Source organism: Poromitra crassiceps, assembly GCF_964638095.1.
Source record: "Poromitra crassiceps genome assembly, chromosome: 1".
Lineage (NCBI taxonomy): Eukaryota > Metazoa > Chordata > Actinopteri > Beryciformes > Melamphaidae > Poromitra > Poromitra crassiceps.
Genome location: NC_139623.1, coordinates 18,759,025 through 18,772,665, shown reverse-complemented (window position 1 = coordinate 18,772,665; position 13,641 = coordinate 18,759,025). Strand labels below are relative to the sequence as shown.

The following is a 13,641-nucleotide window of genomic DNA, read 5'->3' as shown; positions in this document are numbered from 1 at the left end:
GTAGCCTACAGTCTATATTCAAATAGCTACTCTAGCCTACAGTCTATATAACTGTGGAATTACTACATTTCAGTAGATGGCGGTAATGCACTATATGTTTGCCAACTGCCATAAAACCTAAAATAAGAAGAAGACGACGACGATAGTGGGCGTGCGATGTACTTAGGGGGCGTGATCTGTAGGGCGTGCTCTGTACTGCCTCTGGCCGGAGCTGTTCTCGCTAGCTAGCAAGGCGTTCCCCTCCATCCGTCCCCTGTCTTTTTGCTCACGACAGCTGTACCTTACGAATTAGAGTTTTAAATTGTCCTGCTTGTGAAACAAATCTTATGCGCTGAATCTGTCAGGAAGCAAAAGGTAAGCTATGTAACGTTAACGTTAGTTAAGCTAACTTTAGCACAGTGACTGTATGTGAGAATGTAAACAGGCGTAGCTAGCTAGCATGCTGCACTCTCAGTGACGTTTAATGCTTTGGATCAGGGATTTCGAATTTAGACAGACATCAATAATGGCATATCTTGGACTATCAATGGACTGTCATCATGTAACGTTACCCCCTTTGCATATAGATAATACGACTTCAAATTGTCAGACTGCATGAGAGAGGCAGAGGACATCTCATAGTTCACAATCTCATTAACTTTAGGCTTGAAAGTCAAATTAGTCTAGTGATATTATCATAATGATTGTCTAAATTAGTTGTACCGAGGAATACGATAACAGTTTTTAAGTAAAAAAAGAAGAAGAAGCAAACTACCGTTTTCAATCATCATAACTGCCTTTATGATCCATAAATATTATTTGATTCACATAGTGCGAATATTTGTTATGTGCGGCTAAGCTAAAATACCTATCATGGTAAACTAACCCTAACAAAACGGATGTGACGTCGTTTAGCCTCCACATCCCAGTTATTTTGCTATAAAGGAACGCACGACTATTTACCTGTAGCTTGTATTTCTGCAAAGGTGGGGTCATTTGTTTGAGTATTAATCAATCTTGAATCTTGAATTTCTACAAGTCATTTCACATTTATTCAAATTCATGTTTAATATATTTATTACATAATATTCAAATTAATGAGTAATCTAACGTTAATCTTAAAATTGAAATGGATATCATACAACTATACACACTATAACACTATACACACTATAAACACTATAAATTCCTATACGAGGGATCAGCCGAGCAGCATTTTGGTAAACAAACAGCATACTGGGTGGCAATGGAACCCTATGGAGCCCAAGTGACGCAAGGCTTGAGTGTCTGACTCTAGCCAGTTAACTCTGTTTACATTTTAAAAACTGCAACAGTTCACACAACTTTAACACAACATGCATATTATACATCAATATATTATACATCAAACTCTTGAGCTACTTCTGCTCTCACTCAGAATGTCAAAATATAAGCGATGTCCTGTATAGTTTTTGAGATATTAACGTTTGTTTGGCACAACTCATACTATTATCTGCCGCAATGTTCCGCATTTCTGGGTGGCAAGTGACGTCACGCTGATTCGTCCTATAGGAATATTATAGGGATACCATAGGAGATATGTACGATGAGGTCATTATAAACCCACATGCTATAAGTCCCTTGTTCAAATTTAGTTTCAGGGGCACAAATCACATGAGTAATCACATGAGTAATCTAATCTGAAAATTGAAATGGATATCATACAACTATACAGAAACACTATAAATTCCAATAGGAATATTATAGGGATACCATAGGAGATATGTAGCCTACGATAAAGTAATTATAAACCCACATGCTATAAGTCCCTTGTTCAAATTTAGTTTCAGGGGCACAAATCACATTCATATGAAATACACCAGATTTTTTTTAACTTGATCATGAATAATGAGGGTGTCTCCAACTCTCCATTGAGGTTCAACTCAACAACCAATCATTATTTGTGCCTCCAGAACAGCTCTGCCTCTGAGAAATATTCAAAAAAATTCCAATCTCAAACTATTACCTGAAGTTCTGACCACTCATGTCTCTTTTCTTCCTGCAGCATGGCTTTGCCATGTGTGCGACTGTGTGCCCGACACAGGAAGTTAAGGCATGAAGTTTGTGGTTATGCGACTCTCAGCAAAGCACCCAGGCCGCAGGAGAAAACCGAAGACAGTCCAGTTTTCCAGTATGTTGGGGAACGGAAAACACCCAACCACAAAGTGTTTGTATGGGGATTTAGTTTCACTGGTGCTCTAGGTATTCCAAGCTTTGTAGTGCCTGATAGTGGCAGGAAGAAGCCTCGCAAATACCAACTCACTCCTTACCGCCTGGACACTGAAGATCAGGTAAACGAAATTCCATCAGACCTTTCAGACATATTTAAATACAAGCTCATTCATATGGAGCCACATTTTTTTTAATCAACCGACAAACAAATCAGATTAGAGTTTTGATCAGACTATTGATTTTTATTGTACTGTAATCCGCTGTGTTATAGTTCATGTAGACTCATCACTCTGCAGGGGTGGGCAACTAGCGGCCAGTGTGGGCCCGGGGCAGGTTGGGAATTACATGGAGGCCATGGCCTCCGACCGTTGCCCCTCCTTCTGGCTGTGATCCCCTGAGATCCTTAAGGCCACCTTGGCAGTGTCCTGCTACCAGCCTGCTACTATAAGTTGTTTTAAAAGCATCAGTGATCTCAGTTTAATGTAACCTGCCCTATGCAAAGGATGTGTAATTGGCTCATTTTAACATACATTTTCAGAAAAATCCCTCTTCACGATGTCAATAGAGCAATGGCCTTTGTGCCCTGGCAGGTGGCCTTGTGCCCTAAAAAAATATGCGACAACGGCGAAGCCCAAATGGCCTTGCCCCTAAAACAACGAAATTCCCACCCTGCCCCTGCGTATTATTATTATTATTATTATTATTTTAACAAGGCGGACGTTTTTGGTTAGGTTAGGTTAGACCACCAAAATCTGTGTTTTTATTTTACTGTACAACCCAGAACATGGCGCTAATGGTGTTAGCATTGTCCATCCACATACTGTTTAACGTTAGCATTTGAACTGACGCTATTGTAACAAACTATATCCAGGATGCACATTGCACATGCAACATTACTAATCTGATTAATATCCCATATTTGGGTGATGTACCCCATCAAATTGCTGTAGCGGGCTGTTTTAAAGCTAGCGCAAAGTTTCACGTGTCATCTGAATTTGAATATGAAAAATATAAATGTTGGTATAATAAACTTTGATTACCAGTCCTTTTCATCAAATTAGTAGCTATAATTGGGAGTGATGGTGTTACAGTAGGCTACTGGTGGAAGTGCCTGGCCCTCTGGTAGCGAGGTTTCTTTTGTGTGGCCCTCTCTATCATCAAAGTTGCCCATCCCTGCTCTACAGTCTACAGCAGTGCTGACCAATTTGGGGCCCTGTTTGTTTTGGCCCGCCACGGATTTGGGATTTGGGATTTTTTTTTTTTTTTTTTTTTTTTTGACCCCCATCGCGTCACTAGCAATGCCACCATTGTCAAGGGATATGATTAGCTGTGTGTGAGTGGGGGCATGGGGCGGGTGCACTCGGAGTTTGTCTGTTAAATGATTGGCTGTTTCCGTGTCACTTGTACTAACAAGGTACATGATTGGCTGTATGAGCCACGGAGCAGAGGGAAGCGCTCTATAATGTGCTGGATGAAAGTGGTAACATTTCATACATAAACAGAAAAAAATGACACGATTATCGATTCTGGAATAAAAGATCGATTCAAAAAATCGGGACATTAAAAATCGCAATACTTAAGTGAATCGATTTTTTCCCCCACCCCTATTTTTTTCAGCCTACCAAATGTTCACGTTTCTTTTTGCAACAAGTATTGTCTTTTTGAAGCACTTTTGATGTCTGTTTCTATTCATATTTTTATAGACACTGTAGCTGATATAAGCTACGGTAGCTACTATAATTCAAATCTTCAATGCAAGTACTTCATTACTGATGTTGACAAGTCTGTTGATTATGTGTGATGCGTGGGCCATGCGGGAATTTGTTTTGCGCTGATGGACTCACTCCCTGCTCTTCTTTCTCCTTAGATCTCTTCAGCTGCTTGTGGTTATGGCTTCACTCTGATTGCCTCCTCCACCAAAGACGTGACCAAGCTGTGGGGAATGGGCCTCAACAAGGACTCTCAGCTGGGCTTCCAGCGCAGCCAGCACAGCCGCCGTAAGACACTCACCATACTGCTGAGCAACACAGAAAAGCTTTTAGCCTGCAGTGGCTAACATTGAGTGTGTTTACATGCACACTAATGAACCAATCGTTATCAGTGATTTAGTCCAATATGCTTTATCGGATAAAGGCCATTATCAGATAATGATAAATCCGATAAACACACCCATCTTTTTGCTTAGTCTTCTGTTTTATTCAGTGCATGGCCCAATCTCAGTCCACACTTGGACTTGTAGACTTTGAGGCGCATTCCTGCTACTTACTAAAGTGCATGTAAATGCATCAATCAGATTATTGCCATTACCTGATTATTGTGTGCATGTAAACACTCGTCTCTTCTAAACACCTGGGGTGTGGTAGCTCTTTCCTGGGAAAATCTGCTGCACAGGAAGTGATGCATTTTACATTTCCAGTTTGTTTGTAATAAAAATAAAAATAACTGAGTAGTAGATGGAGACCTAAATTAATCATCTGCCTTTACCTTACATACTCCTCAGTTTTCTAGATCAGAGCTATGACTATGTGCTGGAGCCCATGCCTTACCTTACCTACTTATCTGTTTTCTAGATCAGAGCTATGACTATGTGCTGGAGCCCATGCCTTACCTTACCTACTTATCTGTTTTCTAGATCAGAGGAGCCCATGCCTTACCTTACCTACTTATCTGTTTTTTAGATCAGAGCTATGACTATGTGCTGGAGCCCATGCCTTACCTTACCTACTTATCTGTTTTTTAGATCAGAGCTATGACTATGTGCTGGAGCCCATGCCTTACCTTACCTACTTATCTGTTTTTTAGATCAGAGCTATGACTATGTGCTGGAGCCCATGCCTTACCTTACCTACTTATCTGTTTTTTAGATCAGAGCTATGACTATGTGCTGGAGCCCATGGCCTTAGTTTACCTACTTATCTGCTAGATCATAGCTATGACTATGTGCTGAAGCCCATGGCCTTACCTTACCTACTTCTCTGTTTTCTAGAGGAGACCTATGACTATGTGCTGGAGCCCTCCCCGGTGGCGCTGCCGTTTGCTAACCCTGTGCAGACCAGAGTCGTTCAGGTTGCATGTGGCCGGGCCCATTCTCTGGTGCTCACAGACCAAGAAGGTGGTAAGAGAAGGCACAATTTCTGTACCAACATGAAACCAAACCCATAGCTAGCCCCTGTTCACTTGTGTACGGAGAGAATGTCACGCCAAACTTTCATTTGGCTTTCTTATCGGCAATGGTGCTGACCTGGTAGAACATGATTTGGGACTGTCATGAATCATAGGATTTTCTTGTAAATTTAGTTCATAGATAATCCACCAAGCAGCGTTTCATTACAATAAAACCGAAGCATTCACTATTGATTCATGCTGCTCATTACCGCAATCCATGCTGTATTTTGGTGGAAGAGGTTTTTGGGAATAAGGGGCCCTTTACACGAGGACAGTTTCTGAAAGAAACGACACAATAGCGTTTCCTTCACACCTTTTCCTTCACACCTTCTCCCTGTTTACATGAGCGCTGTTGAATTTTTAAAACGCTGTAATGTACATGCCAGGTCACTAGGTGGCAGTGTGATCACCTTATTCTTTGCCCATACAAGGACGCTTACTGCATGACGTAATTTCGTAATCATCTTTCCGGTTTTAAACGCAGAAATAGAGTACGCTTTCCGCAGTCATTTAGACTTGCCAAAAAGCTTTTTTCAAGCTAAAAAAACGCAAACTATTTTAAAGTTTTAATATTTGTCGGGTGAGAATGTAACATATATGTGACCAGTTTATCAGAATAATGCCTATTGGAAATCTTTAATGAGCAGCGAGGACCGGGAGCGCTGACTGTGATCTGTCAAGCCCCTACTGCTACCGGCAGTGAGAAAGCACTGTCGATGTGCTTTGTAACTATAACGTTAAATGCCGACCGGGTACAGCCATCGGCTCCTCGCAGCAGTAACGTTCTGAACATGTAACTGAAGTTGGCCGCAGTGTAGCTTAATTCTGAATGTTGCCAAACTTCATTCATACTGACGTTTTATTTGGTTGTCAACTCGCGCACGGCTATGGCGTAATCGCGTGTGTCGCGTGTGCAGGCACATCAGAGTTTCTGAAATGTGCCGTTCCAAAGCGATTACATGGAGCCCTCAGCCCTGCTCAGCGGGGAGCATCTCTAAACAATTCCACTCTGGAGGGTGGTTCCAAAATGTCTCGTTTCCTAAGCGCGAATTCGCCGTCGCCGTCTAAAAGGGAGGCACTAACGATAAAATAATTCCCCGTTTCCATAGGAAACCATCCTCGTGTAAAGTGCCCCTAAGAGTTGAAATAAGTGCTGCTTAATTGGTAGTTTGTAAAAGGCCTGTCCACAACTTGGGCTTCTTCTAAGCACTGCATTTTTTTATGGCAGCAAATGTTAATTCACCTCAATGGGGAATCAAACAAAGTTTTATAATTAAAAAAATTGTGTCGGGGCTTTAATTCTTCCTACAACCTAAGTGAATCAAGCAGCTTCACTTTGGCTGGGGAAAAACATGTTTATTACCCATACGAATTCCACTAGGATCGATAAGAAAAACGAACTAACTAACTCAACAACCTCATCAATCCACCTCTGTGCATCTCCGCCATCAAACACCTTGGACTGTTACGCCGACCCAGATACATCCATAGAGGCTCACGCCGACACTTTGTTTACTCCTCATGTAACTGAAGTGAATCCTCGTGAGTCCCGAGTGGTAGCGAGTAGGTTGGTTAAACTCACTCCCCCAGTTTAAAGGCACATTAATCAGCTCCGGCAAGGGAGCTAGCTCTCTTGGTGACGTGGTTAGCGTGTACATCCAGCAAGCCGAAGCTCGGCAGTTCGAATCCACCCCTGGGCAAGCCCTTAACATGGGTTGCTGTAAGTACCACCAACACAACACCGTTACACTCATCTGACCACTCCATCCCGTCCATCTGGTCACCCGCTCACATAGTCGCAGATCCATTACGTCATCACAACAAACCCCACGTTCACTCCGCCTCCTTACGTTCACTGACCAAAGTAATCCAGCCCACCCAGACACAATCACATCTCAAATTTGCACTTTTTAACACCCGATCCCTAAACACTAATGGCCCATTTCCACCACTGGTATCATCGCGGCCCCGCCCAGCTCGTCTCGCTCTTTTGTCTCATTCCACCGATCAAAAACCTGGACACTCGGGGTTGAGTCGTGCTAGTTTTGGTCCCTGCTTTGTTGAGTTTCCAGCTGGTACCATATGGTGACGTGAAAACACTGCAGACGACTGATTGGTTAGGCAGAATCGTGTTTACTGTATCTACTGTCAATGCTGGATACCAGTTTAGTGGGGCTTACCTTCTCTTCTGTTATTTCCATCAGTCTTTTGTGTTGCTGCCTTCGGCTCTGATGAAATAAAATAGATCTTGTTGCTCAGTTTTAACACGTTCACTGCCAATGACGAGTTGACTCGTCAAACACAATCCAACCGTTCACTGCCAATGACGAGTTGAGACGTCAAAAAAAAAAAATTTTTTTTTTTGACGGTGCTACGTGGATCAATGCCCCCCACGTCTCCTATAAAAATATTGGAAGTATTGAATGTGTATAATCTATTTTACCGACCAACTAAGTGGCGACAGTGCTCTCCCGACAGAGAGAAAGCCAACCAAAAACAGCCGCGGGAGGAAGCCATTCTCAAGGAAATGGCTTGGCGATTTTACAGTCATCAGTCACCAGACTCGCCCGAGAGCGGCCGCGCCAGCAGCAGCACACCGAGAGCGGAGAGCGGTGCTGGCGTGGGGGATTGCAAATTTGCATAATAGATTATGGGTGAAACACACTTTGAAACACCCGCAGAAAGGCCAGAATCGCACGCATTCCGAAAACCCACAAACGAACGAGCCTCATTCTCATACTGTAGGCGAAAACGCTTTCACGCTGCTGCACACGGGCGCACAACGGTGGGGGGTTCCAAAAATAGACTGGGTGGGCAGCATAAAGCCTAGAATCGCACAAAGCTTCATCAAAGCTCTCAACCGAAAATCCAAGAAACGATTGAGCCCCATCCACAGTCCACACTCGCCACACTCGCCGACGAGGGGCCGCCAGAGAGGGAGGCTGCTCACTGCTCAGACAGGCAGGAGAAACTGGCTTGTGACAAACGCCACCAGACACGCCCACGGAGGGAGGAGTTTGAAGGAGAGGGTGTTCAGAACTATATTGTTCAGATGTCTGATCTCTCACTGATGCCAAAAATAAATGGTTAAAGTGACTGTTCTGCCTGTTTGATTGAATTTCACAAAACTGCGATTATCTCAGCTTCCTGTCTCAGACGCTGAAACCATGCTGTACTCAACGGCTAATATCTACATAACTACTAACTCTACAAACTAACTCTTTTAGACAGAGAAAGCACACATTCTATTAGTACTTTTGTGAACTTTGTGTTCACAAAGTCCAAGCAGAAAATTATCCTCGGCTCTTGTAAAATGAGCCAGAATCCTCAAAAAACGGCTTGGCAGAAGCTACCTACAGTAAAAAAAAAACGGCTGGCAGTGAATGTGTTAACATGACGGTGGTTTTCAATTGTTTTGAGAGCGAAAAAGTCTGCTCCTCGGGAAGTCCTTTGTAAGTTGTGTGCTACGTCGGCTCCGCTAGGCCGGAGGCGGGGGTTTAGCGAAGCTGCGGTCTTGCCTGGTGAGTTGCCGCCGGGGTGGCTTCCATTCTCCCTGTAGCGTAACTCCCGTCCCCCACGCAGCACATACATGTGAGTTTGAGTAAGAACAAAGTGATATACATTCTCCTGGCCGATTGTCACATTTGCCCATGTACACTGTAGGTCATTTAGAGGCACCAGTATTTCATAACCAGTATAAAAGTTCCATGTATGGATTTAATTTTAACGTTATACGTTATAGCCTACTTCGGCTATGGGCGGAGGGCAGATATGCGGTCGCTATGACGACCAGGTGTGGGCGGAGGCGAGTAAACTTGCTATTGAAGCAGTCTATTGGCTCATTTCCACCACATTTTACTGCCCTGCACAGCTCGTCACCACTCGGCTCTAATCGTTTCGGCCCGATGGACGTTTTGCTTCCACCGCGGATCATCTGCCCCCACCCACCCCCGCCCACAGCTGGTCGTCATAGCGACCGCATATCTGTCCTTCGCTTATAGCCGAAGTAGGCTATAACATAACGTTACAATTAAATCCATCCACAGAACTTTTAAACTGTTTATGAAATACTGGTGCCTCTAAATGACCTACAGTGTACATGGGCAAATGTGACAATCGGCCAGGAGAATGGATATCACTTTGTAGTTAGTCAAACTCACAGGCATGCGCTGCGCTGTGCGGGGACGGGAGAGGCGCAACAGAGTGAAGCCTGTACCCCGCGGCCTCTCACCAGGCAAGACCGCGGCTTCACCAAACACCCGCTGCGGCCTAGCGGAGCGCTGCAGCCTGCACTCAGCTACAGGAGCTCCATGAGCAGCGGACTTTTTTCTCTCTCAGACAATTGAACACCCGCCACGATTTTATTTCACCGGAGGCGAAGGCAGCAACACAAAAGACTGATGGAAATATACATAACAGAAGAGAAGGTAAGCCCACTAAACTGGTATGCAGCCGCCAGCATTGCATTGACAGTCAGTAGACAGAGTAAACACGATTCTGCCTGACCAATCAGTCGTCAACAATGTTTTCACGTCACCGTATGAACCCGGGTTCACAGAATAGAACCACGACGAGGCAGGTACGAAAAGTAGCACGACTCGACCCCAATACAACCCGGGCTGGGATAGTTTTTAGTGGTGGAATGAGACCATTTGTCGAGCGGAGCGGGATCGCGCTTCTACCTGCGGTGGAAAAAACAGCACTGTACTGTGCTGTTATATGTGGTGGAAATGAGCCATAAGGGCCCCATCCCCAATTAATTCATCACTGACAATAAACGGGACTTTCTCTGTTTAACTGAAACCTGGCATAAACCCTCTGAATATTTCTCCCTCAACCAGACTGCACCTGTCTGGTTGAGGATAAAATCGCTTGGATAAAAGAGGTCGGTGGTTTGATTCTCGGCTCCTCCAGTCTGCATGCCGAAGTGTCCTTGGGCAAGACACTGAACCCCAAATTGCTCCCGTTGGTGTGCCAGCACCCTGCGTGGTAACCTGCCGCCATCGGTGTGTGAATGGGTGAATGTACCTACTGACTGTAAAGCGCTTTGGATATAAGCGCTATATAAATGCAGGCCATTTACCATTTACCTACTTGGACAAGCCACGCCAGGATGGGCGTGGCGGTGGAATTGCAACATTACATCGACAATCCATCAAAACTACTGCAATATCCATTCCCACTCCTCCCTCATTTGATCATCTTGCTTTCAAACTGTCTGGCCCCAAACCCCTTGTCACTGCTGCCATTTAACGTCCCCCCAAGCCAAACCCTGCATTTCCCTCTGACGTTTCCGAATTCCTTAACCAGCTCTGTGCCATATCCCCATCTCTTCTTCTATTAGGTGACTTCAACATCCACGTCGACTCCCCAGAGTGCAAATCCACAGCAGAACTACTGGACATTTTACATTATTTCAACATCACCCAACACATTGATTTCCCCACACACAGAAAAGGACACACACTGGACCTGGTCTGCACCTCTGGCCTCACCATCACTACCACTGACCTCACCATCTCCGACTACCTGGCTATCACTCTGGACATTGACATCCCCACCCCGCTCATCAAACACGAACGCACCATCACGTTCTGCAATCAAGTCCATAAACCCCTCCTCCCTCTCCTCCATCCTGGCCGACACCATCTCCGACCCAGCCCTCACTCCAAACGCCTCTGTCACTGAACTGGTCAACCACTACAATGCTGCACTCTCCTCCTGTCTTGATGATATTGCTCCCACAAAAACCAAACTTGGCTCCTTCACCCACTCCACCCCTTGGTACACCGATCAACTCCGTCACCTCAAAGCCAAGGGCCACCAACTGGAAAGACTTGTCAATAAAACCGGACACACTGTTCACTTGAATGCCTACAAACTTCACCAACAACAATACAAAGATGCCCTCAACTCTGCTCGCTCTTCCCACTACTCCTCCATCATCCAATCCGGCTCCAACAACCCCAAAACTCTCTTCTCCACCATTAACAAACTCCTCATGCCCATGGACACCATCTCCAACTCCTTCACCACCAGCAAATGTAACTCCTTTCTGTCATTTTTCCAAACCAAAATCGACACAATCCACCGCCAGCTGACCGCCTCCTCACCCGCAACCCCCCCTGACCTTCAACCTGACCCCCCCCCCCGATGAGATCATCAACCTGTGCCCTCGACCCCATCCCCACCTCCCTAGTCAAGGCTTGCCTCATCACCAACATAATCAACTCCTCCCTGTCCACTGGTCTCGTACCCCCCTCCCTCAAGCTTGCTGCCGTTACCCCCTTACTGAAAAAACCTGGTCTCGACCCCGACATCCCCAACAACTTCCGGCCCATATCCAACCTCCCCTTCCTGTCCAAAGTCCTTGAACGAGCCGTCGCCACTCAACTCAAATCCCACCTTGAAAACAATAACATCTACGAACCCTTCCAATCCGGCTTCCGCACCAAACAGCACAGAAACAACACTACTGAAAATCACCAATGGCATACTCCTCTCTGCTGACTCCGGCTCCCTCACCATCCTCATCCTCCTCGACCTCACCGCCGCCTTTGACACCATCAACCATTCCATCCTCCTTTCACGCCTTCGCTCCCTTGGTATTTCCAGCACCGTCCTTTCCTGGCTCACCTCCTACCTCTCTGACAGACATCAATACATCTCCATAAACCACTGCCAATCCTCCACTGCCCCAGTCACTCATGGTGTCCCCCAAGGTTCAGTACTCGGCCCCCTCCTCTTCATCCTGTACCTAAGTTCCCCTTGGTCAAATTCTCCGTCACCATGGCCTCCGTTTCCACTGTTACGCAGATGACACCCAACTCTACCTCTACTCCAAGACCATCACCTCATCCACCCACTCCACCCTCACCACCTGCCTTACAGACATAAAAACTTGGATGCAACAAAACTTTCTCCAACTCAACTGCAATAAATCTGAAATTCTAATCATTGGCCCAAACTCCCTCACCCGATCCGCTCAGACTTTCTCTCTTAACATTGATGGCTCCATCGTCACCCCCTCCACCCACATCCGCAACCTTGGAATCATCCTTGACCCCACCCTCTCATTCCTTCCCCATGTCAACCACATCACCAAAACTGCATTCTTTCACCTCAGGAACATTGCCCGCCTCCGTCCTTCCCTGTCCCCTTACGCTGCCGAAACCCTTATCCATGCCCTCATAACTTCCAGACTCAACTACTGTAACAGCATCCTCTACGGCTCACCAAACAAAATTCTCAATAAACTGCAATATGTCCAGAACTCCGCTGCTAGCCTGCTCACCTCCACCCGTCGCCGAGATCACATCACCCCTGTCCTTCACAACCTCTACTGGCTCCCAGTCAAACACCGGATAGACTTCAAAATACTACTCACCACCTACAAAGCCCTCAACAACCTGGCCCCTCCCTACCTCTCCGACCTCCTCCTCCGCCACACCCCTACCCGTCGCCTCAGGTCTGCTGACACTAACAGCCTGATAACCCCGAGGACCAAGCTCCGCACCTGGGGCGACAGGGCCTTTTCATTTGCTGCACTCTCCCTCTGGAACGCCCTCCCCGTCATCCTCCCCTCCATCATTATAACTCATCCAATTTTAAATCACATACTTTGTTTTATTGTTATTACTATCGTTATGTTCTGTATCTATTACGGTAAATGATTTTATTGTCTGTAAAGCGACTTTGAGTATTTAGAAAAGCGCTATATAATTGAATGTAGTATTATTATTATTATTATTATTATTATTATTATTATTAGATTCCACCAGAAACATTCTGCTTCATTTGAACACCACCCGGTACATTTGACAAAGTGAATTTGGGTCCCAAGACATTCTTTATAATTTGAACCCTCTCTGAGTGCATTTTCCAGGAAGCAGCTTCAGCTAATCTTATTTGCAACGCAGTTCTATAAAGAGACCAGCGCATGTCTTGGCTGCTTAAAATCAATGCATTGAATCCTTAGATTAGATTGGATTGGATTTCTGTTTTGGTCTCTTGGGCAGAAATTTGTTGTCCATCAAACCATATGTAAAACCATAATGTACTGTAAGCAAGCATCTCTTCGTACATTTCTTCTTGTTGTGACACAGTTGGCGTTCACAACAACATTATGGAGTTGTTTCACTGGTCTTCGATCTCATTGAAATCTTATTGAAAACACATTGAAACCAGCCTGTGACATGTCCATTAACCAGGCTCACGGGAATACAGTTGGACTGGATCAGATTTCATAACTTCTTTTCATAACCTGTAATCTCTTATCCCCCCACC

The 13,641-nt window shown here is 45.2% G+C and overlaps 1 protein-coding gene across 1 annotated transcript in view; it reads left to right on the top strand.

Annotated features, from left to right (window-relative positions):
* Nucleotides 1-213: 213 nt before the first annotated feature.
* Nucleotides 214-13,641, top strand: part of rcc1l (RCC1 like) — a 34,068-nt gene continuing 20,640 nt past the window's right edge. The window contains exons 1-4 of the mRNA XM_083640417.1: nt 214-354; nt 2,024-2,309; nt 4,058-4,187; nt 5,177-5,305. Of these exons, the coding sequence (XP_083496543.1) occupies nt 2,025-2,309; nt 4,058-4,187; nt 5,177-5,305 (544 nt within the window). The 5' untranslated portion in view covers nt 214-354; nt 2,024. The remainder of the gene's footprint in view (nt 355-2,023; nt 2,310-4,057; nt 4,188-5,176; nt 5,306-13,641) is intronic.